This window comes from Scardinius erythrophthalmus (assembly GCF_964197995.2).
Source record: "Scardinius erythrophthalmus genome assembly, chromosome: 16".
NCBI lineage: Eukaryota > Metazoa > Chordata > Actinopteri > Cypriniformes > Leuciscidae > Scardinius > Scardinius erythrophthalmus.
This window is the reverse complement of record NC_138236.1, coordinates 21,662,315-21,687,771: the sequence shown is the minus strand read 5'-3', so window position 1 is coordinate 21,687,771 and position 25,457 is coordinate 21,662,315. Positions and strand designations below refer to the sequence as shown.

The 25,457-nt window shown below is 40.7% G+C and overlaps 1 protein-coding gene across 8 annotated transcripts; it reads right to left on the bottom strand.

Moving 5' to 3' along the window:
* Positions 1 to 40: 40 nt before the first annotated feature.
* On the bottom strand, positions 41 to 14,313 carry epn1a (epsin 1a). 8 transcript variants are annotated; one of them, XR_014031843.1, is made up of 14 exons: positions 13,901 to 14,293; positions 11,792 to 11,941; positions 11,322 to 11,422; positions 8,805 to 8,963; positions 8,578 to 8,706; positions 7,982 to 8,102; positions 7,620 to 7,762; positions 4,939 to 5,010; positions 4,337 to 4,420; positions 3,706 to 3,958; positions 3,432 to 3,596; positions 1,837 to 2,091; positions 1,172 to 1,754; positions 41 to 1,010 (listed from the first exon to the last, which is right to left on the bottom strand). XR_014031843.1 is itself a non-coding variant. In XM_081389524.1 (13 exons), the coding sequence occupies exons 3-13, from the start codon at positions 11,388 to 11,390 to the stop codon at positions 1,267 to 1,269; spliced, it is 1,938 nt and encodes a 645-aa protein (XP_081245650.1). In that variant the 5' UTR covers positions 11,391 to 11,422; positions 11,792 to 11,941; positions 13,901 to 14,293; the 3' UTR covers positions 80 to 1,266. The 8 variants fall into 8 exon arrangements, 6 of the variants coding, with proteins under 6 accessions (XP_081245650.1, XP_081245652.1, XP_081245653.1 ...); XR_014031842.1 differs by lacking the exon at positions 4,939 to 5,010 and having other exon boundaries at positions 80 to 1,010; positions 13,901 to 14,313; XM_081389524.1 differs by having other exon boundaries at positions 80 to 1,754.
* Positions 14,314 to 25,457: the final 11,144 nt, after the last annotated feature.

The following is a 25,457-nucleotide window of genomic DNA, read 5'->3' as shown; positions in this document are numbered from 1 at the left end:
AAAGCTTGGACAATTTTGTTATGTGGATTTTTTTTTTATTTCTTAAATTTCTTAGATTTTTTTTCTTCATTTTATTTTTCAATGTGAATGTTCACAGTCAACACCGCACAATTTTTGACCATAGCCAATATTAGAGAAACATCTCTAAAATTTTCATATATATAAAATAATTCATTCAAAGTAAATAAAGAATAACAGCATGGATCATGTCATTCAGTCCCCAATTTTACATTATGATTTCACATAAATCATTCAGATAATTCTTTTTCATTTTCATAAGCGTTAACAATTCCCATTCCCTGTGTAAATGTCAAAGTAAAGAGGTGCTGAGGTGAAATGCAAAGACAGGCGCTGTCTCACGTGAACAGGTGTTGAATTAATGCTTTGATTCTTATGACTGTAAAAATAAATGGCTGAAAAGAACCATTATGCTGAAAGTGAAACTATGCTGATAAAACCCCATCAGAAGCACAGCAGTGGGCCGGGTGAAAACACTGGACACATCATACACGCTCTCACACTCACACACACGCAAGCACACATACAGCCCCTGTTCCTGTGTATAAGAACCACGTGACGTGCACTGAAATTTCGCAGGTCAAAGGAAACCAAGCAGGCATCTGTTTCAATGGCAATTTCCAGTGCGATTTTCCTTGGTTTAATCGTTCCCAGGAGTGAAACACATTCGATTAAAATAAATTACACAAGATTACACATTAAATTAAATTAAAAGTAATACATCTACATCATTGATGATTTTTAGTAGAGTTGTGAATAAAACGGACAGCTGAATTCTTCTCAAGCCCGTCAGTCATCCTTCATGTTACTCTTTCATCAGAGGTTCACCTCAAAGAAAGAGGGAGAAAGGGGTGTATGATTGAGTTCATTAGTGGCTTGTTTTCCTCCTCCCATATCTTCATCTTCCTGTTACTGAGCAATAACAATCATCCTAATAATATAACAATATTAACAACCTGCATTCATTGAATGAACCCGCCAATCATCCATGTCTGTCAAAGAAAAGAAAATTAGAACAAAAAGGGAAATAAATACTCCAAATACTGTGTAAAATAAAATGAAAAAAAAAATATTTGAATTTGAAATGCTGTTTTGTGAAAGAAAATAACACATTTTTGTTTTTACTTTTTCATTAAATATAGAGTGTACACACATTTCTTTTTTGTCAAACACAAACTGTTTGTGTTGGTAGGGCAGGTTTGGATTGGTTGTTGAGTGGATAGGGCAACGTGGGATTGGTGAAATCTCTCAAAGAAGGAAAGGATTGGTGCTTGTGCCTGTGGTTCCGCCTCCCATGGATCCTCCTGTTCCCATTACTCCGCCCACCCCAGGCGGCCCACCCAAAATCAGTGAAGGCTGTGCAGGGCCTCCTGAGCCCATCAGCAAGGGGTTTCCTGCGGGACCCATGGGGGATATTCCACCAAAAGGCATGCCCATTGAGCTGGACTGTACTATTCCCATGCCCATACCAGGGGCCGCCATAGGGACCCCCATTCCTGGCATGGCCATCCCCGGCTGAACCATTCCCACTGCTGGTGGAGCCATGTGACCCAGCATTGGGTTTGGGGGAACAGGGCTTGTACGGAGCTGGCTCAAACCAAGTGAAGAAGGTTGAGGGGAGATGGATGCCATTGGGGTCACGCCAAAAGGATTAGAAGTGGAAGATGGGGTCGGAGACACCCCTCTACTGGAAATGGTACTGCCCGGGGTAGCTCCCATACCTGTTGAGGAGGGACCTTAAGGAAAAGGAGAAAAAGAAAGTTAGGGATAAACAAACACATCATTTCTGTCTAAATGTGGCCTATTTTAAATACACACCCTGTGTCTGTAGGAAGGGGTTGTGAGATGTTGAGGAGATGCTTGGCGGTGGAGGTTGTTTTGGTTTGGGTTTTGATGATATTAGTGAGTCTAAATCCACGAGCGCTGCATTGGGGCCCAAGAATGACTCTGGCGTTTTTCGAACAGGCAAGGAGGAACCGAGCGATGAAAGGTCAAAGGGCACCGGAGAGCCTGTGCTGCCTCCACCTCCTACATCACCTCCTGTCAACGAGGATCCTCTTCTCTCTAGATCTGCTGTGTGTGGAAAAGAATTAGACAAAAGACTAACAGGTAAATGGTTAAACAATATGATATTGCGACAGACTAACAAAAAATAACTGGTTTGCAGTCCAGCTCCTTTGCCAAGCCCCGCCTTAAAAATGTTACTGACCAAAATCAACCAAAGCAAATGTTGCCATCCACCATATTATTAGACAAATATTTGTTTCGCAATAAATATTGGCAAAGAGTTAACACTTTAAAAGCACCATCTCTTGAAGGTCAGTTTCCCTTTAAGAGCGGATCAATCTAAGTTGCTGTGCTGTGTACGCTCTTGAGTTGAAAATTATTTAAACAGTACAGTCACCATTATTAAATGTAACTTTGAAATGTGCAGTAAGTCACAGTAGTGACGACAGTAATTAAACAGTTCTCACAGTAAATGTTAGTAACAGTTATGTTCACTTAACCTGCCTTTCCAGTATCTCCAACATGAATATATCCACACAAAACAAAAGAGTGCCAACGTGTTTACAAGAAAAGCAGTTTTCTAGAGCTAATTAATGCAAATAATTAAAATCAGGATACATTCTAGCCGCAAAAGTTCAAATATTTTAACGCAAAGCTCAAATCAGATCTGAAAATTTTGCATATGAACTAAATTCCACTCAGCTCCTACCGTACTCTCCATTGGAAATGAATGACTTTCGGTCTGTTGTTTGTCGGGAGATTGTGAAATGGCGACTTTACACTAATGTTATCAGCTGTCGTCGTGTTTGCTCTCCGATTCTTACTGCATAATTAAACGTAAAAATAAATAATTGAAAAGAAAAAATAAAGACACAACATCAGATGCAACACTTTTCAACATCACAATTAATTCCAGCCCACATAAGAATAATATCCACTATATTTCTGTAAATCTCCAGTTCATCTTAAGAAACTTTCTGTAAAGCTTGTCTAAACGAGCAAAAGTAACGAAGGGGCGGAGCTTAACAAAGGGCCAATTAACCAGTAGCAAGTAAAAGACCTTTTCATCTTCTGAACTGGTGGTGTCTAATGGAAGTGTTGTGTGTGAATTACCAGCAAACACACTGTTGGTGTGTCTAATGCAACTTTTCTTTGGCAAGTCTTCGGACAAATCAGGGGTGTCCAAACCTGCTCCTAGAAGTCCACTGTTCTGCAGAGTTTAGCTCCAACCCCAAATAAACACAACTGACAATGACGTGATGAAAGTCTTTAGGATTATTAGAAAATTCCAGGCAAGTGTGCTGGTACAAGTTGGAGTTAAACTCTGCAAGATGCTGGCCATCCAGGACCAGAATTTGACATCCCTGTGATAATAAGCATCTATGCATTTACATGTACAAGTATACCTGTGCCATTAGTTTGTTTAAACGAGCCACTCCAGGGGTCAGAGGTCAGACCGTCAGTGGCAGGGGCGGCTCCTTCCGCTGCCCAGGGATCGGTTGACCCTGAGAGCGGAGTAGGAGCCGGAGCCACTGAGTGAGCCCAAGGGTCGGCACTTGGAGGGGTCACAGCTGGAGGGGATGCAAGGAGAGTTCAAGGATCAGTGGACACCACAAATAGAGGAAAAGCCAGGGAAAAGACAGAGAGGACACTGGGAGGACACATCCTCTACACTCTCACCTGTGGATGCCCAGGGGTCAGAGTTGACTCTAGAGGACGAGTCACCCCATGGGTCTGGGACTACTGTTGCTGGTGCTCTTCCCCAGGGATCGGCACTCGGGGGAGAGGCGGGGGAGGCGACCCCCCACGGATCGGCCGGACCCCAAGGCGCAGCAGTGGATGCAGGAGCCAAAGTGGGAGGAGGAGAGGGTCCCGCGGAGCCCGATGCAGGGGCCCCCCAAGGATCTACGACACTCAACTCCATCAGAGACGACTGAGAGAGAGACAGGTCAGTAAGATGTCCTCATCAGAAGGGAGTATGCGACAAAGCAAAAGCGTGAAGCTTGTTTTAGAGAGGACATACACTTACACTTCCAAGTAGTTTAATAATAGCTAGTGTGGCAAAATGGTAAGGAGGAGGAAACTCTAGAGGAAGTGAAACGGGCTCACACACACTGTTGCGCTAAAGAGCGTACGCAGGGTGAGAGACACAGACAGAGCAGGTAACTCTTGGAGAGTGAGAGGCAGGTACACAAACACACAACCCTCGGTAACACAACACACTACCATGTGTACACCTCAAGCTCTCGCCCTAGAGGAACAGCTCATCAAGCATGAACTCTTTCTGACACAATCATACACAATCACACACCTCCTCGGGCTTGGCTTTCTCCCTCTTACTCTCCTCGATGGCCATCTGCAGCCTCAGGTCGTCTCCCCTGCGCAGACGCTCCTCCTGCCAATCACACACCACCGTCACATCATCATAGTGAACCAAGTTCTGTGGGCTGATGGGAAATGGAGTCTAGTGAACTGTGGCAACCTGACTCCCATGTCTCACCAGCTCCAGAGGTGTGTTTAAAAGGCTTGAGTTAGACACAAATGAACAGCATTTGGAAGTAGTGGGCAGTTCATCTACTCTGATATTGCATTGATAAGCTCTGGTGGAATTGCAAAGAAAGAACAATTACTGAGAATTATAGGTACTTTTGAAATGACTTGTTGATTTCATCATGCAAAAGTGAAGATTTCAGAAGGTTTCAAACAACAGCTATGACTAACAAGAGGCAAGTTCAACAAAAAAACAAAACAGACATTACTAACCTTTTACAAGCACTTATTAGGTATTTCTTAGATATTTCGACTGTTCCATGATCATACTGATGTATATATGATTTTAGACTGATCTTTGATTTGAGAGGGAAGAAGATAGCAAAGGAAAGGTTCATCCACTGTGAATTTTTGCTCCCTGACCTTTTGGTGAGTCTCCTGGCTGACTGTGAGTGCGTAGCGGATCTCTGCATCTTCCAGAGGGTCTTTGCTAGTCTGAAGGAGGGGGGCAGGGTGAGGACAGGTGTGAGTGAAGGAGTGAGAGGGGAAATGTGTAAAAACTGTGCAGAGGACGGGCCTCTAATGTTGAATGCGTGTTATTGTACTTTATAAGAGAAACAGCCCATTTTTCTATTTTAAGATGGCAGTTAGGAAAGAATGTAGATTTAGGGAGCTTTAAACATGGTTATTATTAGCAGGGCTCAACAGTAAGGATGGCTTGGGGCCAGTGTGAAAGTGTTGAGCCAGATGACAGAATGGCATTCACTTGCCCTATCTTTCTTCTTTTTTTTTTTTTTTTTACATACTTTTTTATACTTTGCAAACTTAATTTTTTTAAATACTTATTGTATTATTATATAATTATAATAGCTATCATTAATTGTAAAAAAAAATATATGTATAATAATTATAGCAATAGATAATATTGACATTTTTAAATATATACATATACATTATACATTTAAAGTTTTAAAATTATGAATGTAAATATAAAAAATACAAAATTTTAAATCAGTTAACTTATAAAAATATATATTTTAATAAAAATCCATGATTATTTGTTTTTTTGGGTGCCAGTTCCCAATATACTTCAAGCTAAATCTAAGAACAAACTGGTGTGACGTAATTTAGAACAAAATCAGGCCAAAACAAAGTTTGTTTCTTTTATACGGCTAGTAAACACTTTCGATCTACCATTGGTTCGTGGCGATTACATGATAATTAGGTGCTCTGTTATCAAAACAAAAATCTACAAAAATCTTTTGTTCAGTCAGTCAAGGTCAGACACATGTACCCACATGAACACACTGGAGAGCTGCTTTATAGTAGGTGGAGTAGAAACTGAAGTTGTAATTTTAGAGACACTGACACTGTTTTTCATGTTTAATACTGTACAGCTGCTTGCATTAAAGCAATCTATTGTATGAAGTGCTAAATAAAAAAACATGAAGTGACGAATTGCAGAGCTGGTGGAAACATATCTACGTCGCTATGATCAAATGATTTCTTAAATGTTGTTTTCTCACCACTCATTTTTGTTGTGTTCTCATTCTGTTATTGATAGGAAAGCATTCAGTGCATATATACATATTCATCTAAACGCCGCTACCAGCAGCATGTACCACGTCTGGATGTTCGCTACCGGTGCTGGGAAAGGCCAAGTAGATATCTGAACTACTGGTCCGACACGGCAAGCAGAAAAAAACACTAACTGTTGAGCGCTGATTGGGAAGCCACAGTTATTATATTATTAGTGCTGTCAATCGATTCAAACTAATTAATCGCTCATTTCCTGTAATTAATCGCACCTAACATTAAAGTTTTTTTTAAAAACTTGGAGAAAAAAAGTTTCACATTAAATTTCCAAATTAATGCAGAAACAACAAAGACAGTATATTTTAAATATTTAATCTAACAGGTAGGAAATATACAGAAATTAAGTTATTAAACACTTCACAGTCTTCACTGCATGAACTATAAATTAAATATAGGTTAATCCTTATTAAAGTTATAAACGTTATTTAGTCTAGAGCAGTGAGTGACTTTCTCTTTGTCTTTTGTTATTTGATTAACATAAATGTCAGACAGCAGCGGGTTAATTAGGCTGCTGTCACTTTAAATCCTGACGCACATCTGACACAACATGCCCTCACAACTCTTTACAGTCATTTAAGACCTTTATTTAACTCATTAAAGACTGTGCTTACGAGGATACTCGACAAAGCGCGCATTTTTGCATAATTTTGTGTTTTGTCTGTTCAAGCACGAAAGAGAACTCAATGCGGCCTGCGCGATGTCTAAAGCAGCTTTCTGTGCGCATGAGTCATGTGTGTGTCACACAGACAGGAGATTTCTTTTCACACTTGAATGGTTTAAAAGCACTTGAATGAATAATAGCGTGATCATATAATGTAACGCCAGCTAAAGAATGATGGAAAAAAAACAGATGCTGCGTTAAATATTTGAACGTGTTAATCTGAAACAAATGTATTGCATGCATTAACACGCTAATTTTGACAGTACAAATTATTATGTAAGAACAACTTGTAACTCTTCAATATGTTCTAAAGTTAAAATCAAAAATCTGTTTCAAAAGTCACACAGCCCATTAAAGCAAATTACACGACTCTCTGAAATACTTGATTTTAATTGTTCAATCTTGGCATTTTTCTTTCAAACATGTTTGTATAATGACTGCAAAACTTTATAATTGACCACTGTCTTAGAGAAATAATTTCCTGTGCAACCTTATCACAGCATGGTCTCTTCTTTCCTTGTATACAAAAGCTCAAGCCATGTAATAAGCAGGATAATGTACAGCAAGCCGGACATTACTGCAAAAGGAACCCCTTCAGGATGATACATCCCTCTGCTTTGCATTAGGGCCTTAATCACCATGTCAGGGTTTCTTCTGCAGTAATGATTAGCTGACTGTATACCCTTACATGTTTTTCCGCTAAAATCCAATTTCACATTGTATGCTTACAAAGCTCTTTCTGTTTCTAGTAGAACAACTATTCATCTTCCTCAGTCTCTGAGCCATTTCAATAGTGCATTTTACCTGCAGCCTGAAAACCTGCCGCTGATTGGCTGAGAGACTTTACCTGCTCTGCCTCCTCCTTGCTCATGGCCAGTGCCAGCTGGAGCTGCAGGTCCTCCTCTCCGGAGCTCTGGGGCCACGCCTGCTCAGCGTCTGCTCCTGAGTGCACTCCTCCCCCTAAAGCAGGAGCAGAAGGGGCCGAAGATGCTAAGGGAGGAGTCAAATGACAGCCATTATGATGCATCAATAGATGGTGGAGTATCGGTCCCTAAAAGTGCTTCCAGAGCAAAACGCTTGCCAACCTCCACACTTGGCCAACGCTGTGAAGTGCAGAGTGCTTTTATAAGGGGGCTGACAGACATCTTTGAGTGTCCGCTCTGACCCCTTCATGAGCCCCTCCTACTGCAAAGCACTTCTACTTCTTACCACTGCTGGTCTGTGCCATCTTCTCTTTGGTCTTGAGTGCATGGATTCTCTCCTCTCTTAGCCTCTCCTCGTCTTTTAGCAGAGTCACCAGCTGCTTGGCCTTTTCCCGTACATTCACACCCTGAAACACACACGCAACATGTGACGTAACATTCAGGAATGTTTTGTTTTGTGCAAAGCATGTGTGCAATTGCAACAGGTTTAATGACTCTTTTGTTCAGCATCTGAATAAATAATTAAACAACCAGAACTGGAAGTTGTTGAGTTCGAGGTAGTGCTCGTGACAAACATGTTGGGAATATACCAAGGGGACTAAAATAAAACCTAGTGAGCTGAAGACTGGGCTGATGTTTTTGTGGTTTAAGTGTGAGTGGGAGAAAGACCTTGGTTGAAAGTCATGGTGTTTGAGTTGACTGCACATGGAGACCTTGAACGAGAGATTGTTGTAGTGTGTAAATCATATTTGAGAACGACTAACATGTTGAAGGACACTTCAAAACTAACACTAAGAGCTCCTCTTTTATTTCCTTATTGAAAGAGAAAACACGTCTCAGCTGCATGTGTATTTATAAATATAACTTTCAGTTTCTGTGTACCTGGTCCTTGCCATCTCTGTCTATGTACTGGAAGTCTTTGAGTGTCTGAACGGCGTAGATGTTTTCCCTGCATTGCTGTGCCACTCGCTCTGATCCTGTCTTGATCAGATACTCCATCAGAGTCATAGCCTTAGAAAGAGCAAATGTAAAAAATACAATCAGATTATGTTGTTTATAACCCCATATAATACATCTGTCACTAGCAAGAGTAAAACCACCAAACTTACTTTATATACATGTCTCCAGTTCTTCCCATGGTCGTTGAGTCTCTTCCAGACCATGCTCATAATCTCTGAGAAGGCCACTACATTGTATGTCAGATCAGCAATCTCTGACATCAGAGAGCTAGAGGGACCCCATGGGTCATTAGAGGTTGCTTCCCTAACCTGCAGAAAGTACAAAATAAAGTTCAATGAACTTTGCTCTGCTTCTGAATACAGTGCAATGCAAAATGAAACAGTATACTACATGCAACTATTACATTTCAAACAGTAGTATGCTACATTGTTGTCACATGACCGCATTTTTTTTCAGCCAGTGTTGTCAAATTAAAAAGTAGGCAATAAATAAATTACATTTACTTGTAATTTTTTAATGCATTAATGTTTGATTTTTTTTATTTTTTTTTTAAATGAAATACAATACAAACAACAACACATCCGAGTGCTCAACACGCTATTAATTGCCATCACACCGCATATACCATCATAGCTCTACAAGAAAGATTACAGTTAATGCTATTCCGGTCACATTAACGTTAACTTTTCTGTAAAAAAATTCAAGCAAAAAAGGTCCATTGTCAAAATTGTGGCATTGAATGTAGCACATATTGCATAGAAACCAAAACGAGCAGGTTTCTTTTGCACTGTACACCCTAATGCTCAAAATAATTAATTGGTTTGAATAGCGTAAACTTAAATTAAACAAATTAGTTAAGTAATAAAATTAACTTTTCTCGAGTTAACAAAACTAACACATTTTAAGTAATCTGAATGGTTTCGTTGTTTTAAATTTTATGAACTTGTTTCTTTTAATTTAGACAAACATAAAATTTTACTGAAACTGAGCTGGGATTTCTATTTCCCAGCATGCTTTGCCAAAACACTCGAAAGGGAGAGTAAATGCTGAAATTAAGTGTTATATAATGTTTTGTGCAAGATTAAAGTTAAGTGTTAAGTGGCGCAGGCCCAAGGCGTAAGCGAACTAAACGGCTGATAGTAAACATGCTGCCCCCGTCCTTAAAGGGACAGTTCACACAAAAATTTAAATTCTGTCTTAATCACTCTCATGTTGTTCCAACCCTGAATTCATTTATTTCTTCTGCTGAACACAAAAGATGATATTTTGAAGAATGTGACCAGACAGTTGCTGTTCCCCATTGACTTCCATAGTAGGAAAAAAAATACTATGGAAGTCAATGGGGACCAGCAACTGTTTGGTTACCAACATTCTTCAAAATAACTTTTATGTTCAACAGAAGAAAGAAACTCATTCAGATTTAAAACAGCTTGAGGGTAAATGATGACAGAATTTTCATTTTTGGGTGAACTATCCCTTTAATGTTTATAAATGTATTATTGTTATCCTGTTACAGGTTCATCTGATTATTTATTTTATGTCGATATTTAAGGATTTAATTGAATATAGTGCATTTACTTTTTATATAAGAAGATACTGTAAAAACATGCCAGGCAGACATTGATGTAAGCAACACAGCTACAACTAATAAAATTGATAAGGGTGTGATTTATAGTGTGCAAAAATCAAGCATTGACAATAGTCAAACATATTGGCGGTACAGAGGGGCACCCAAAGAAAATACTGCTTAGAGCCTCAAAAAGGCTTGGACTGGCCCTGAAGTGGGAGATTTAACAGCGTTTAATGTTTTGTTATGCTAATTTAGAAGATTTAGCATTAAAATTTTAAGAAGGGTTTTTTGGGGGGGTTACCATCATGGTGATGAGTGGAGCATGAACTTGGTTTGAGAACAGGTATATGTTAAATGTTCTATATTGCCATACTCTTAGCAATTGCTATGCTATGCTATGCTATCAAAGCATTGTGCTACCAATTAACAAGTTAGCATTTACTGAATTAGCTAGTTAAAGCTAGCCAAGTTTCCACTACTAAAACTGTGTAAATTGAAATTACATGATAATTTAAAGTAAAATATATGAATTAGCTTACACAATTATTTCAAGTTAATAGCAATTAAAATGTTTACAAAATAATAAACTACCAGTTCTGCTTCCTTAAACTTTGAATTTAAATGCCTACCTCAATTTTTTTACATTTTGCAAACTTATTCGGGTTAACAGTGTGGTCAAAGCGGTGAATTTGCGTGACTAACTTGAACATGAGCGGAATCTGCATAGGGACTGTAGAATGGTTTCCTATTTAAATGACTGGATATCATCCACAAAATTTCGCTGAACAATGGGTTGACCGCACACAAAACATGATAATGAGTCATGCACTTCTTGAGATTCATTTAAGATATTGTGTTGTAAGCATTTTTGGTTAGTTTCACCCGAAACTGAAAATAAGACTGAATGAATTTCTGCTCCTTTGTATGACTGCATAGCATACAGTTTTATTCAATCGAAAAAATTAAGGGCAAGCGCAAACTATTTATCAAGAACTAAAAGACTATCGATGAATAAGATTGTTTCAAGGCCAAGAAGAAGAATGTGAATAGAAGAAAGAAATAAAACAAAAGCAAGGTTATAAGGTAAAAGTCTAACCTTTATCTCTGCCTCTGAGTAATTGTGAACAATGTTCTTCACTTGTCGCCGCAGCGATGATGTCGACATGGCAACAGGCTGGCTATCAGGTTCTGCAAAATCTGGGACATTGTAAAACAATGTCAATAAAACACTAATATGGACAGGTACAAAAGCAAACAGAGGCTACACATTTTTCAAATGGGAGTGTATCGACTCTGAGTTCCAAACAAAACTTTAATATCTAAGAATGACATGGCGTTACCAGTGAGACGTTTTGTAGAAAACACAAAAGAAATGCTTTGGCAGCTATTCAGACAAAAAAAAAAACATTAGATCCAATCTAACAGAGCGTCACCAGTACCGTACACCCACTGTAACCATGAAAGTCCAGCCCGAGGAATTCCCCAACCTAAAAAGCCCTGTAAACACAAGAGCATCTGATGACGTGAGACTCTGGCTCCAGGAAGTGTCTGTGAAGTGTACTATACCTGGGAGTGTCAGTCTCTCTCCCCCCCTCTCGGTCTCTCTCTGTGTGCGTGCTCAGGTCGGGGTCTCTCAGTGTTTAGCCTGTCCACTGTTCCAAACCTCCGCACGGCGGCCACATGAGGGCCAGGAACCACAGATGTGGGGTGAAACAACTACGAGAAGAACAGAGATTTAGACAGGAGGTACAACACACAGGGATGAAAGCTGGTGCAGCACTGTGGAGGCTTAAAAACACAACAGACATTCAATTCCACTCTCACACAATAGAGAAAATGCATTAATAGCGGACAGTGCCTAAAGGCACAACACATTGTAACATAAGCTAGGTGTAGGGCAAGAGAAACTACAGCAAAGCTGAAGCGTCACACCTGCTGTGACGTATAAAACATTCAGTTAATCACTTTAATCAACATCACATTTCAGACACATTTTACTACATTACGTAGCCCCGCCTCTTTTCAGTGCTGCGCTTGTTTGTATTTCCACAGCATAAAGGTAAGATCTTACGGATTTATGAATGAACCGCTCGTTTTAAAATCTTCCTGGTCTACTGACTTTTCTTATGACATCCGCTTCAAACATTACAATGCTCATGAAAACTCTCATTAACTCTCCAATAAGTAAATCCACTTGACCGACTAATTACTCTTTGACAGTGATGCCACAGAAATATACAGAGCTACTGCAAAAACGGAAGTTCAAAGACAATATTCTAAAGATGGCTGCGCGCTTGTTTCGCTTGTGCATAAGGTCTATAATATAGTCTACTCTACTGTACCATATTTAATACATGGACATCTGATTGATAGTTAATACTTTTTAGCAAGTAAAAGGCTTTTAGTGTAATTGTTAAAAAGTCCACCTTCAGGTCATTTTACATGTCTTTTTAGTGTGAAATATTTACTGATTTGTATAAAGTAAATGTAAGAATAACTTATATTGTTACAAATATTTAAAGATGAACATTTACTGGACTGACGCAACTTAGGTTTACTTGATTATTGTTACATCGATTATTAGAATGTTAATTGCTTCATGTTAAAATGTATCAAATATAACAAAACAGGCTTTTATTTGTAACCTCTCAGTCATCATTGTATTGCATTGTTTTATAGAGATATGATATATGCATTTTATGCAAATAGTCTGCTATACCATTAGAAAAATCTCATTGATTCACATCAAGCAATCAGCATTTCATCTTATTTTTTGCCCATACAAATAACAACATCTGCAGCAAATTACATTTATTTGCTCAGTTTGGGCCTCTAAATAAAATGTATTTTTCCTCCTCGAACGTGAGCTTTTAAATTATTTCATATTTTGTCTAAAGGTACAATACACTGTTCCACTAAAAAAATTAAAATAAATTAACGTTTCTGACTATCATTTTTGTCAGGCTTTACAGGGTTAATATTAAATTAAACACATTGTACAACACAGATATAAAGGAGTTACTAACATAAGTTGATTATATCAATAAACTTATTAGCACCACTTTCATTAAAGTGAAATCATATTTATGCAAATATACTAAAAATGTATTTCTAAAATGTCTCGGTCAATCCAGAAAGAACAGGCGATAAGTAGTATAGTTCACGAGGGTGTATTAATATGCAGCACTGTTGCATAAGGCTTTGACCTGATAATAACAGCCGCCTTGAGGTTGCCAGGAACAAAGTACTAAGTCTGAATGAACTGTAGTCAATTAGACCACAGACCTTGACTTCAACCTCCATTCAAAACAGTAAATTCGGGGGTCAACAGGTGGTTTTCCAAAGCAAGCTGTGAGGAGATACACAACATTCAATGAACTTATCTATGACAACTGTTGCTTGGAAATGTGTGTGAAATCTGACAGTTGGTGAAGTATCAGATCTGTTAAAGTGTCGAGTAGTTTATCTTTGTCTGAGCAGATGACAGAAGGGGCTATCAAATCTCTCTAGATCCCGACCCAGCCACAGAAACAAACCGCTTTTTATTCCAAGCCTTTAGACAACCCTCCGAAAGTAACTTCAACACCAAAGCCTTGTGCGGTCCACAGTGTCTCAAACTGATAGAAAGAGATCATTCCCAAGTCAAATAGAGATCAGCTAGCTGGGGCTACTTACCGTTGAGCTTCAGTTCCCCCTCTCAAACACGACCAGACATCCAGCCGAATAGCAGAAAGCGGGTTATTACCGGTGAAGACTGGAGTAAATGAAAGCGCTGTTGTCTCTGTCACGGCGCTGAATTAAAAACACTCATTTAGAGGCGTGAACGCTGCGCTATGCTAACTCAACTCATAAAGAGACGCGCGTGAGTGCGTGACAGATTGAAGCGACAGTGGTTTTCTTTCACAACTATCACCTCTCGAGTCGCGTTCGTCATTTAAATATATAACGTGTCACACAACCGATTCTAATGATATAACAGAGGTACTTTCTCAAAAACCGTATGCACTGACCCTGCTGTTGCTCGGCTGGTCAGAGGAGATGGCGGCACTTCCGCTTCCGTTTCCCCGCAGCCGGACGGACCGCGCCCCCTTGCGCGCTCCCTGGTTTGCATATTCATAAGCCGTGGTAAATATTACCCTAACAACGATTTCTAGGTGGTTTCCTCGAATAGCAGCGAACCGTATGAATCAAAATACCCTCTGTGAAATGTGAAAATCTGGAATATGAATATTATATGCATGCAAACAGTCCTGTTATGGTGACGTTTGCTCACTCAAGAGTTCTTCTGTCTACAATCTAGACAGGAACGGCTGCTGTGCTATTGACATTTGTGGCATCCGGGTGTTGTGTTAACCTTTACAAGCCTCGAGTTGTGAAGAGATGATAAGTAACGTTATCCCTCTGATATTTCCTAACTTTAAAGTGATGTTATAGCACGCAGTGTCCACATAACGGCGGTGTCCTCAATGAAAATGCGCTCCTTAATATCCTACTTGCACTACCAGTGGTTCTCAACCTTTTGGACTTGAAGAACCCCCCACTGCACTACTTGTTTTCAAACGTTTGTAATGACAGAAAAGTGAAAATAGCCTATTTAAAAGTCACCAAAATTGACAATTCTTATTTTTTTTAGGGAATATTGCAGTATTTATTTTTATAATATTTCTGTGCACATTATAATTTTCTTAAAATGAATGAGCCCTCGTAATCTTTAATTAAAATAACTCCCCCTCCCACTTGCAACAACTGGCGTGAGGGCGGAACATCTGTCACTCACATGACACAGCAATATCAAACCACAACCATCCAAAGAACCAATACATTTCTGATTAACAAAATCAAGACTATCGCAACTCCCTTTTCATGCCGACTTTAAATAAATAAACCAATTATTTTTGTAATGCCAAGTTTCATGAACTGTATATAAAAAAATGTAAAAAGATATATTCAGGTAACATCCTTATTTTTTTAGTATTTTATTTAAGTTTGATTATTTAATATAAATAATTTTAAATCATCCTGCGGCCCTCTTAGAATTTTGCAAAGGTGACCTATGGGCCTCCGCCGCCCCCTGGTTGAGAACCAGACTGTTCTACATTATTCTTGTCTTGTGGATGTATAAAATATTCATACAAACATTTTCAAGTCTCCTGATTGATTAGATTGCTCTTTATTGCAGAACATTGCTTAGAAATGTAAAAATGACACTATGAAATGTATTAACAAAGTGCACCTAAAGCAGAGTCGGCGCCAGGGCAGATCTACTGGAGGGGCATTGGGTCATCGGCGGGGGGGCACTGACGTTTGACAAATATTATGACGCAGTGGCGACATCATAGTCCAACACAGCACAAATGCTATATAAAACTAAACACGTTTATTATAATTATTATTATTATTATTACAATTACATGGCTTGGTTGAATTCTAATATATAACGCGGTCTGTTATTTCTTGATAACAGCCGCTGCTAAGTATAACGTTAACACACCATTGCCATGAAAAACAGAGCGTTGCTATGGACGCAGGACTTAACCGTAGAGACGGAACGGATTATTTTCTTTAGCGGAAGCAATACAATAGTTTTTAAATAAATAAACTCCTTTTTAAATCAATATTTTGTGTCAAATTATTGATTTATTTTGTTGGTAGCCATGTAATACAACCGCCTCGCTCTACATGATCCCTTACATATCTTCTTACAGGCAGCCAAGGATACACAAATGCAGATATTACTACACATTAATTGCGCAGATATTAACATAAATAAATACATAATCTCTGTATTACATACATACTACATTACATACATAGTCTCCAATACCATCTCTGCTGTTCTTCTTCGTGCAAATTTTTTTATTCCCCAAAACTACTTCAGAGGACACTAACGTTAACAACTCGCTGGCAGACAAGACAGACCAGCTTTTGATATGAAACAAAGTCTCATTTGGTAATTTCAAACACTTCAACTTTCAAATTTGGTAATTTTTTAAAGAAAAGTAAACCGTTTTGTGGCTCTTGAATGTGTCGGACAGATCGCAGTAGAGCCTCAGTTAAAGCTGCTCGTGAAACAACCATCTCTACCTTCTAGTTAATTTATATTTATAGCGTCAAATAAACATGAATGAATATAAAAAGGAATGTTGTTTTGACCATGGAACGACGTTTGTTGCCTACCCTCCGTTTTTCAAGTTCAAATCCTCATGTTAATCTACTATGATTGGTCAGATCGCCTGTCAAACAAACTGCTGTTTGAATACACCAAACACTGATCCCTAAAACTACCCGTCATTGTAACCTTAACCAATGAAATAAGCTGCAGGGCGGGATTTCTGCTTAACTGGTTTGCGCCCAGTGGGATTTTTTAAAAATATTTTTATAGAAAGATTAAAAATACGGGAGAAATTCAGGGAAATATTTAAACGGGATGATAGCGGGATAGTAAGGTATAATACGGGAGAATCCCGGGAAAAACAGTAGGGTTGACAGGTATGGGTAGGAGGGGCATCAATAACCGCTAGGGGGGGCACGGCCCTCGAATGCCCCACCACAGCGCCGACGCTGACCTAAAGCAAGAATTATTCTTACTTAAAGGAAAAAAAAAGGATATTTTAGGGACTTTTTCTTAAAATGATGATGTGTAGTAGTGCTGGGCGGTTTACCGGTTCATACCGAATACCGGTGTTTATTTTTGTTACGATATGAATTTTTAATATACCGCAAAACCGGTGTATGTCGCTTTAATCGGAACGCGGCGCTGCGCGACACAGTCTCACTCCTCATTTACAACACACGTCTGCGGCGCATTACAGCTGCGACAAGGTTTTATTCCGTCCTCCACGTGGTGCGTCAAAATAGACCAGGCGCCTATATTTAGCGAAGCGGCGCGGAGAGCCGCTTCTGGGAAGCTTCGATCTGAAACACAAGCATTGACTAGAGTGGGCACGAGACGTGTGGGGGTGAGATTCTTTTTTCTTGCGGCGCGCGTGTTTTTATACTGTATTAACGTATCTGAAGTGAACTGACGGTCTTTAGAAAAGTTTCTTTGTTATTACGATTGAATCTTTCTTTATCTTTCCTGATAAAGCAGTGTTTATGAGCGTTGCTGCTTTGTGTACAGCCGTTACCGGGGAAACCACTGTTTCTGCCGCTCCTAAAGCGCGTCCTGCTGGCACCTCTTTGTAAACAGCCTTGCAAACCTGTATTATTAATATTAGTGTGGATTTTTTCTATAATATTCACTCATGACAATAAAATAGGGCATTATAAGTAAATCTACTGCACTATTTCCTCTCTCACTCAGTAGAAAATGTGGTAAACACCCATCATGCTTGAGAAAAAAAAAAACACAAAAAAAAAAACCGGTAAAAACCGTGAAACCGGTATAATTTAGAAAAAAACCGTGATGTTGATTTTTGGTCAAACCGCCCAGCACTAATGTGTAGTATTGCATTTAAATTCCTTTCGCTGTAAAAATAGAGCAATTTCTAATACTTAGAATATAAGAACATAAAAATAACATACTGCTGTTTTTAAACTCAGGATTCCAATAATATTTTTTTTTTAATTGCTTTAATTTTCACTTTTACAGTTTGTACCCTTCATTAAAGTAACATGCAAAAGATTTACTTTGAGCTTGTCTCATATGGCATGCTGCCATGTTTCTTTAAAGGGTTACTTCAGGATTTAGCATTAAGCTTTGTATTAGTAGAAAACCTGTAGTATTTTCGAATTACCATGCTTTCCCCCCTCATATCCCCCTGAGAGGAGAGATTTATGTATTTTATAGGCTTGTTCGACTTCATGCAGCTCTGTGCAGACCGATCGGCGGTTGACTTGAAGCAGTGCATGCCGGTTAGAAATTTTGTCCGACTTGATCATAGACTGTAAAAAATATGGACAAAGCGTCTGTGACGTCACCCATAGACTTTCTGAAGAACGGGTTTGAAGCCGTTTATGGGGGGTATGGGCGGCGCCATCTTGGAAAATCTTGGGAAATCCTAACCCCGCCCACCTTCTAACGCAGCGCGCGTCACCCCGCCCACCTTCACTCAGCTCGCATGCTACTCCGGTCACCTTTGTGTATATTTCAGGCAACGAAATATGTTATAAAACACCATACTAACTCTTTTCGTTTTCATTTAAAGAAATCTTAAACATTATAGCCACACAAATGTGGTTCAGGCAACGCATATTGATTACATTCAATTGCACATAACGTTTGCCTATTTATGAAAAAAAAAAATATATATATATATATATATAAAACACAAACCTGCCTCTTTTTATTTTAAATATAATATAAAAATATTAAACATTTTATGGTCCAGGCAATATGTGCATTTGTACTAAACAACAGATTTTGCAGTAAACAACATTACAGATCATCTTCGTTGTATTAAAATTTAAAATGACAAAAACTCAACCCAGTCTCTTTTTGTTAAATTTCAGTTTTATCAATGTTAGCCATTATAAAAGTATAAGTAAAAGGTATAAGAAGCTATACAAATAAAGCAAACAATTCAGTCAAACATACAAAGTCAGCGCGAGTCTAACCATACATCGGTAAAGTTAAATAGCTTATAAAGTTATGAAACTTCCCCTCAGCCAAAACGATTGCCCAGGGAAAAAATATAGATTCACGAGACCAAAAATCGCCCATTAGATATACACAAGATGAATTATATCTCATGTTTAACCACTACAGAGACGCCAGAGTCCGCGGCATTGGCGGCAAACCTCAGAACGTCAAGCCGATGAAAGACTCTTCCAGGCGGGGTACATCGCGCCGAGCGCCCGGTCATCGCTGGATCAACTGGATAAAATTTTCATAAATCTTTAAATAAACCACAGATTTGAGCTTTAAACAACTACATTCTCGCCTGAAAAACTCTTAAAACTACATTTCATGATACAGAAACAGTAGTATTATGTCAACTGTATTAAAAAATGGCGCTTCTATGTTGTCATTCTCCGTGGGCCGTGGCGCTGCCTTGTCAGCTGTCAATCAAGCTGTCAATCAAAGTTAACCACGCCCTTATTGTCATATATTTTATAACTAAATACGATCTAAACTAACGAGTTAGAAAAAAATTCACCCCCTCACAGTTGTCAGGCACTCGGAACCTATCGAAAAATACAATAAAAGTCCATGGGACCAACTTGTAAAAACATGAATTTATGCTGTGAAAACGGACATTTTAACATGGGGGCTATGGACATTTGCTCCCTTTTGGGACCTGCCCCTAGCGGATTTTCGATGTATTGCAGTTTTTCGCACTTCCGGGTAGGCTTCATTTTTCAGATCAGAATGTTGCCGCTTGGACTTGATCCAGCGCCGACGCCACGTGACTGTGACGTATACCATCAAAGTACCGCGAGAGCGATTCGAGAGTAGCCGGAGAACTCAGCCAGCGCAGCTTCTCAAGAGCGGCTGCACGAGGGCTGATGACACAGCTGTTCCACGATTGGCCAATCCATTGCATGACAACGATCACATGTGTTGCGTTTATTCAAACACCTTTACTTCCTCTAAAGCGCAAAAATCAGTTTTTTTAAAACAGTAAACACTCTTTTCATGTAGTTGCGATGTTATATTGTGTCATTTATCAAAATAAAACTAAAAAACGTAGACTCCACTTCATTGATAGTAGCTTATGTTGAACTTTATTCTTGTTCAAACAGACGTTGTGTGAAGAAGGACATACATAAAGTATTGAATGAAAATGTCTCTGAAACATTATTTGGCAAATATTGTATTTATTTAACTTCAGCTGTGGTAAAGTATGCAAACACCACGTGAGCGGTCACTACGGGAACCAGAAATTGTCCGACTTCATGTCTCCGTTTGCAGCTCCTCCCCGCCTGCACGCGGCTACTCTCGCCGATCGGTTACATCCAGCCGCAGCCGATGTCGAACACAACTTTTGTCTGGAAAAAATCCTCCGATGACGCAAAAATCGTCATTTTGCGTCATCGGAGGATTTTCTGTCCATAGGCTAAAGACTACAGCCAGTAGATGGCGTTGTTCCGCATGTTTTCAACCTGCCCATACAGGGTGGGATCTCATGGTGCGTTCAAGTCATCTCGTATAGATCGTATTTACGAGTTGAACGCACTTGAACGCCACCACAATGTCGTAAATACCAGTGGGGAGCTCGGGATTTTCTCTAAGCTCCGATCTTTACGAGTTGGGGGCGTGTCAGTGATTAGCATGGCGGAATACACAATATGTAAAGGTATTTAGCTGTGATATTGTCATGCTTTTCTATTAACAGCTCAGTTAGCTAATCGCCAACACAGAATATGATAGTATTATAATATAACAATGCAACATGTAACGATGTGTTGGCAGTGGCTTCAATTAAAAACATAAAAATACAAAGTACACCTGTTGTACATTTCTTTGTTCTTCATTTTCTAGAACAAGAGTTTAAGAACCTTACTGTATTTTTGTGTAATTAATTAAGAGAAAGTACTCCGCCATTTTGCTCCGACAAAAGTGACTTGAACGCACATGCCGTTTTAAGCACGACTTCCCACCTCGTACGTACGAACTTCCCTGGAGGACTTGAACGCACCATCACTCACAGAATGTACACAGTATCAGCCGTCTTTCTTTGGAAGCTAAGCTAGCATGCTCTTGTTCTGTGGAGAAAGCTGAATAATAGGAGAAAGCTGAGTAAGTAGGGGTTACCATCTTCCTTTTCCCGGACTTGTCCGGCGGGCGAGACTGTTAAAAATGTCCGGGATTCGGCTTTTGCGTTCTGCGGTCGCCATTCATTGTTTACATGCAGTGCCGGCCCGTGGGGTTGTGGGGCCCTAGGCAAGATCATGAAAATTGGCTCCACTGGAGTAAAAAACTCATAACAATTTTATGAAGGAAGAGAAAGCACATGATACGACAATTTCAATATTTAAGTTTGTAAATGTGTATTAAGTGTAGCACTCATAAATGAAATAAAATGTATGAATTGTACATAAATTATATGTATATATATAAAATTGTCTCTTGTTTCTAAAACGTGAGCATTTTGGAGAGAAGTGTGGTGGAATCCGTATGCGTGAATACTGTGATAATTACGGTACTCGAGGTCTCCCACTATATCGCGGGCGGTATTATGCAAATTAGCGTGTGACACGCTACTGTGTATATTTCTTATGTTTTCGTATTTTATTCATTCTATTGTTATGTATTTATTATCTTTTTCGGAAATTTGTCATGTTTGAACTATACAGAGCTATCCTTTTTATGTATGTTGTAGGTCTGGGTAATATATTAGATACTCACCGTCTTTGTGAACTGTATCATGTTTAGTCAGGTCCATGCAATGCGTTCGGTTCAAATTGTTAAAAATTAAGATGCGCGCACTCGAATTCTCAGTATTATAAATAATCATCGAATTATGATATATAGTATTCGTGAGGTTCAGGGGCCCCCTTTGGCAAGACGGGGCCCTAGGCGACTGCCTTTGTCGCCTAATGGACGGGCCGGCTCTGTTTACATGCACACCTCTCGTTTCAATCTAACTGAATTAATTCCGATCGGTGAATCTGACTGTAGTGTTTACATGAACGCTAAACAAGTGATCGGTTGATGTGCGTTTTAACATTGCTAAGAAAATTTCCGCTCCTCCGTGAGAGATGCGAGACCCGGCGCGTCTCAGTAATGAAGCCACCGGCCTCGCGCCGTTCTCCCGCGGCCGTCAGCCTCGTCCTGCTCGCCACAGTAAACATGATAGTCAGGTCCGAATCTTCAAGATTGTGTAACCCTGTAGGCATTTTTGAGGAAAAGTTGTTATACCACATTTTTAGAAAGTTCAATGTCTCCTGAATAAGGATCCACCGTATAACATTGAAATAAGGGTCCCATTTTCTTGTAATTGTCATTGAAACAATAGGTGCATTATTCACAGCCAAAACACTACAGGTGGATAGGGTAAAAATTTTAAGTTATAGATATCACCATAAAACCTTTCCAGTTTTTCACTTACATAGAGACAGACATTTTTTGTATTACAAGTTTTCTGAAATGTCATGTTTACATATGCAAATGAGGCATACCAGTATATATATATATATATAATTCGAGGGGCAGGCATACCAGTGCGCGGTTCTCCCTTTCGGGCTAGCCCTGTCTCTTCGCGTCTTCACGAAGGTTGTCGAGGTAGCCCTTGTTTCTCTCGACGACTGGCTGATCCTAGCTCACTCTCGAGACAAGGTTTGTGAACACAGGGACCTAGTGCTGCGACACCTAGCTTGTCTGGGCCTTCGGGTCAACTGGGAGAAGAGCAAACTCTGCTCCGTGCAGAGGATCTCTTTTCTCAGTATGGAAATCGACTCGGTCGCCATGTGCGTGCAGCTTATGAGCGTGCGCGCGCAGTCACTGCTAATTTGCCTTCGTCAGTTCGAGGGCAAGAGTGCGGTTCCACTGAAACAATTTCAGAGGCTCCTGGGGCATATGGCCTTCACCCCGTGGACGAACCTCAGTTTTCTATGGGCTGGAGTGCCCATAGAATGAGTTTCCTGGCATGTTGTTGTATCAACAGATGCCTCCATAATGGGCTAGGACGCCATGTGCAATGGACATGCTGCCGCAGGCTCCTGGACAAGACCCCAGCGCCTTTGGCATGTCAATAGCCTCGAGTTGCTGGCTGTACGTCTCACCCTGCACCGCTTCTGTGCGTTGCTCAGGGGTCAGCACGTATTAGTCCGATCAGACAATACCGCCACAGTAGCGTACATCAACCGACAAGGTGGTCTGCGCTCCCGCCGTATGTCGCAACTCGCCTGCCACCTCCTCATATTGAGTCAGAAGCATCTGAGGTCGCTTCGAGCCATTTATATCCCGGGAGACCTGAACCGTGCAGCTGATATGTCTCAGTTTCGGCCTCTCGCTGGAGAATGGGGACTCCATCCCCAGTCGGTTCATCTGATTTGGGATCAGTTCGGGGACGCACAGGTAGATCTGTTTGCCTCCCACGACTCTTGCCACTGCGACCTGTTTTATTCTCTGACCAAGGGCACGCTCGGCACGGATGCACTGTCGCACAGCTGGCCGCGGGGCCTCTGCAAGTATGCGTTTTGCCCCCAGTGAGCCTTCTTACGTAGACTTTGCGCAAGATCAGGGAGGACGAGGAGCAGGTAATTTAGGTTGCCCCGTATTGGCTCAACCGCACCTGGTTCCAAGAACCAGTACTCTTCGCGACAGCACCTCCCTGGCCAATTCCTCTGAGAAAGAACCTGCTTTCTCAGGGACGGGGCACCCTATGGCACCCTCGTCCCGATCTTTGAAACCTCCATGTGTGGTTCCTGGACGGGACGAGGCAGGTTTGAGTACCCTACCACCAGCGGTGGTGGCTACCATCACTTCCGCTAGACTAGAGCATCGTCCACGAGACATGCCTATGCGTTGAAGTGGAACCTCTTTGTCAACTGGTGTTCTTCTAAACTTAAAGAACCCACGAAAGGCCCAATCAGTGTCGTGCTTTCCTTCTTGCAAGAAGGGTTGGAGCGAAAGTTGTCTCCCTCCACCCTGAAAGTGTATGGTGCCGCCATTGCCACACATCATGATGCAGTTGATGGTAAGTGCATTGGAAAGCACGACCTGAACATCAGTTTCCTGAGAGGAGCGAGGAGACTGAATCCTCCTCGCCCTCCTCTCGTTCCCTCTTGGGACCTCTCTGTGGTTTTAACTGCTCTGCAGAGTGCTCCCTTTGAGCCTTTGCAATCAGTGGAGCTTAAGTTCCTGTCAATGAAGACAGTGCTCCTGGTTGCATTGGCCTCCATCAAGAGGGTAGGGGACCTGCAGGCATTTTCGGGTGACGAAGCGTGCCTGGAATTTGGACCGGCTAACTCTTACGTGATCCTGAGACCCCGGCCTGGATATGTGCCCAAGGTTCCCACCACACCCTTTCGAGACCAGGTGGTGAACCTGCAAGCGCTGCCCTTGGAGGACGCAGACCCAGCCTTGGCACTGCTCTGTCCAGTACGCACCCTCCATACTTACGTAGACAGGATGCATTGTTTCAGGACTTCAGACCAGCTCTTTGTCTGTCATGGTGGGAAGCTGAAGGGAAAGGCTCTCTCCAAGCAAAGGTTGTCTCACTGGATAGTGGACGCCATTGCTTTGGCTTACCAGCAGCAAGGTCGACCATGCCCCCTTGATGTGACGGCCTGCTCCACCCGGAGTGTGGCATCCTCTTGGGCTCTAGCGCATGGCGCCTCGCTAACAAACATATGTAGATCTGCAGGCTGGGCGACACCTAACACGGCCTCTGGGCGACCCCCACGTGTGTAGTCCACTGTAAGCCTCTCTGAGCATGTGTCTTTCCCTCGGCAAGCTACCTTGCCACCCCTGGGTTTGAAATATTCCACCTGCAGCTGGACACCCCAGTGATTCTCAATATGCAGCCCCCTGGGGTCATGTGTATTCCAAGTCCCCCCCTTCGGGCTGGGCATAATTGCATATTTCCACTGATATATGCTTCCCAGTGTTCCTTGGCATAATTCCAGCAGCCATTAAAAACTATCCCTTTCATGTTAATGTTGTTTTTTCATTGTTTACATGTTTAAATATTCTGAGAATGCATAGTTTTAGTTCTAATGTGCAATAAATGCATTAAAACTTTTTTTTTTGGCAGCCATTTTGTTTTTATTGTTTATGCCAAAACACTGATGTTTACAACTTGTTATACGGCAGAAATGGATTCAGCACCTAAAAATCACATAGAAACAACACTTGAAGTACTTTTCCTCAAAAATGCCTACTGCATCTTATCCAGGGCTATTTATCTATTTTGGGACCTGACTATGATGAATGGCGACTGTAGAACGCAAAAGCCGAATCCCGGACATTTTGGGTCTCTAAATCCCTGGCAAACTCATCACTTACTTAGGCTAGCCTTGTTGTTTTCAACTGTGCTCTCTAACCGGTAGGCGTGGCCTCCTAAGGCAGCGAAGCAAGTGCATTCTGGGAGTTGTTGTCTTTCATCCACATAAGCCAAAAATACATTTTCTGGCTTTTCTCAGTCTAGAAAGCTCCAAATTCAAAAATTTCTCCACATTTCTTCTACTTAAATGACCTATTTTAAATACACATTCATCTTCCCAGAGGTGAAGTATCCCTTTAAGATAAAAGTGGCAAGTTGATGATTGAAGGCAGAAGAACTCAAGGTCACCAAAGGTAAAGAACTTTCACACTTTTGTAAAAGATTTAGAGAATGCATATGAA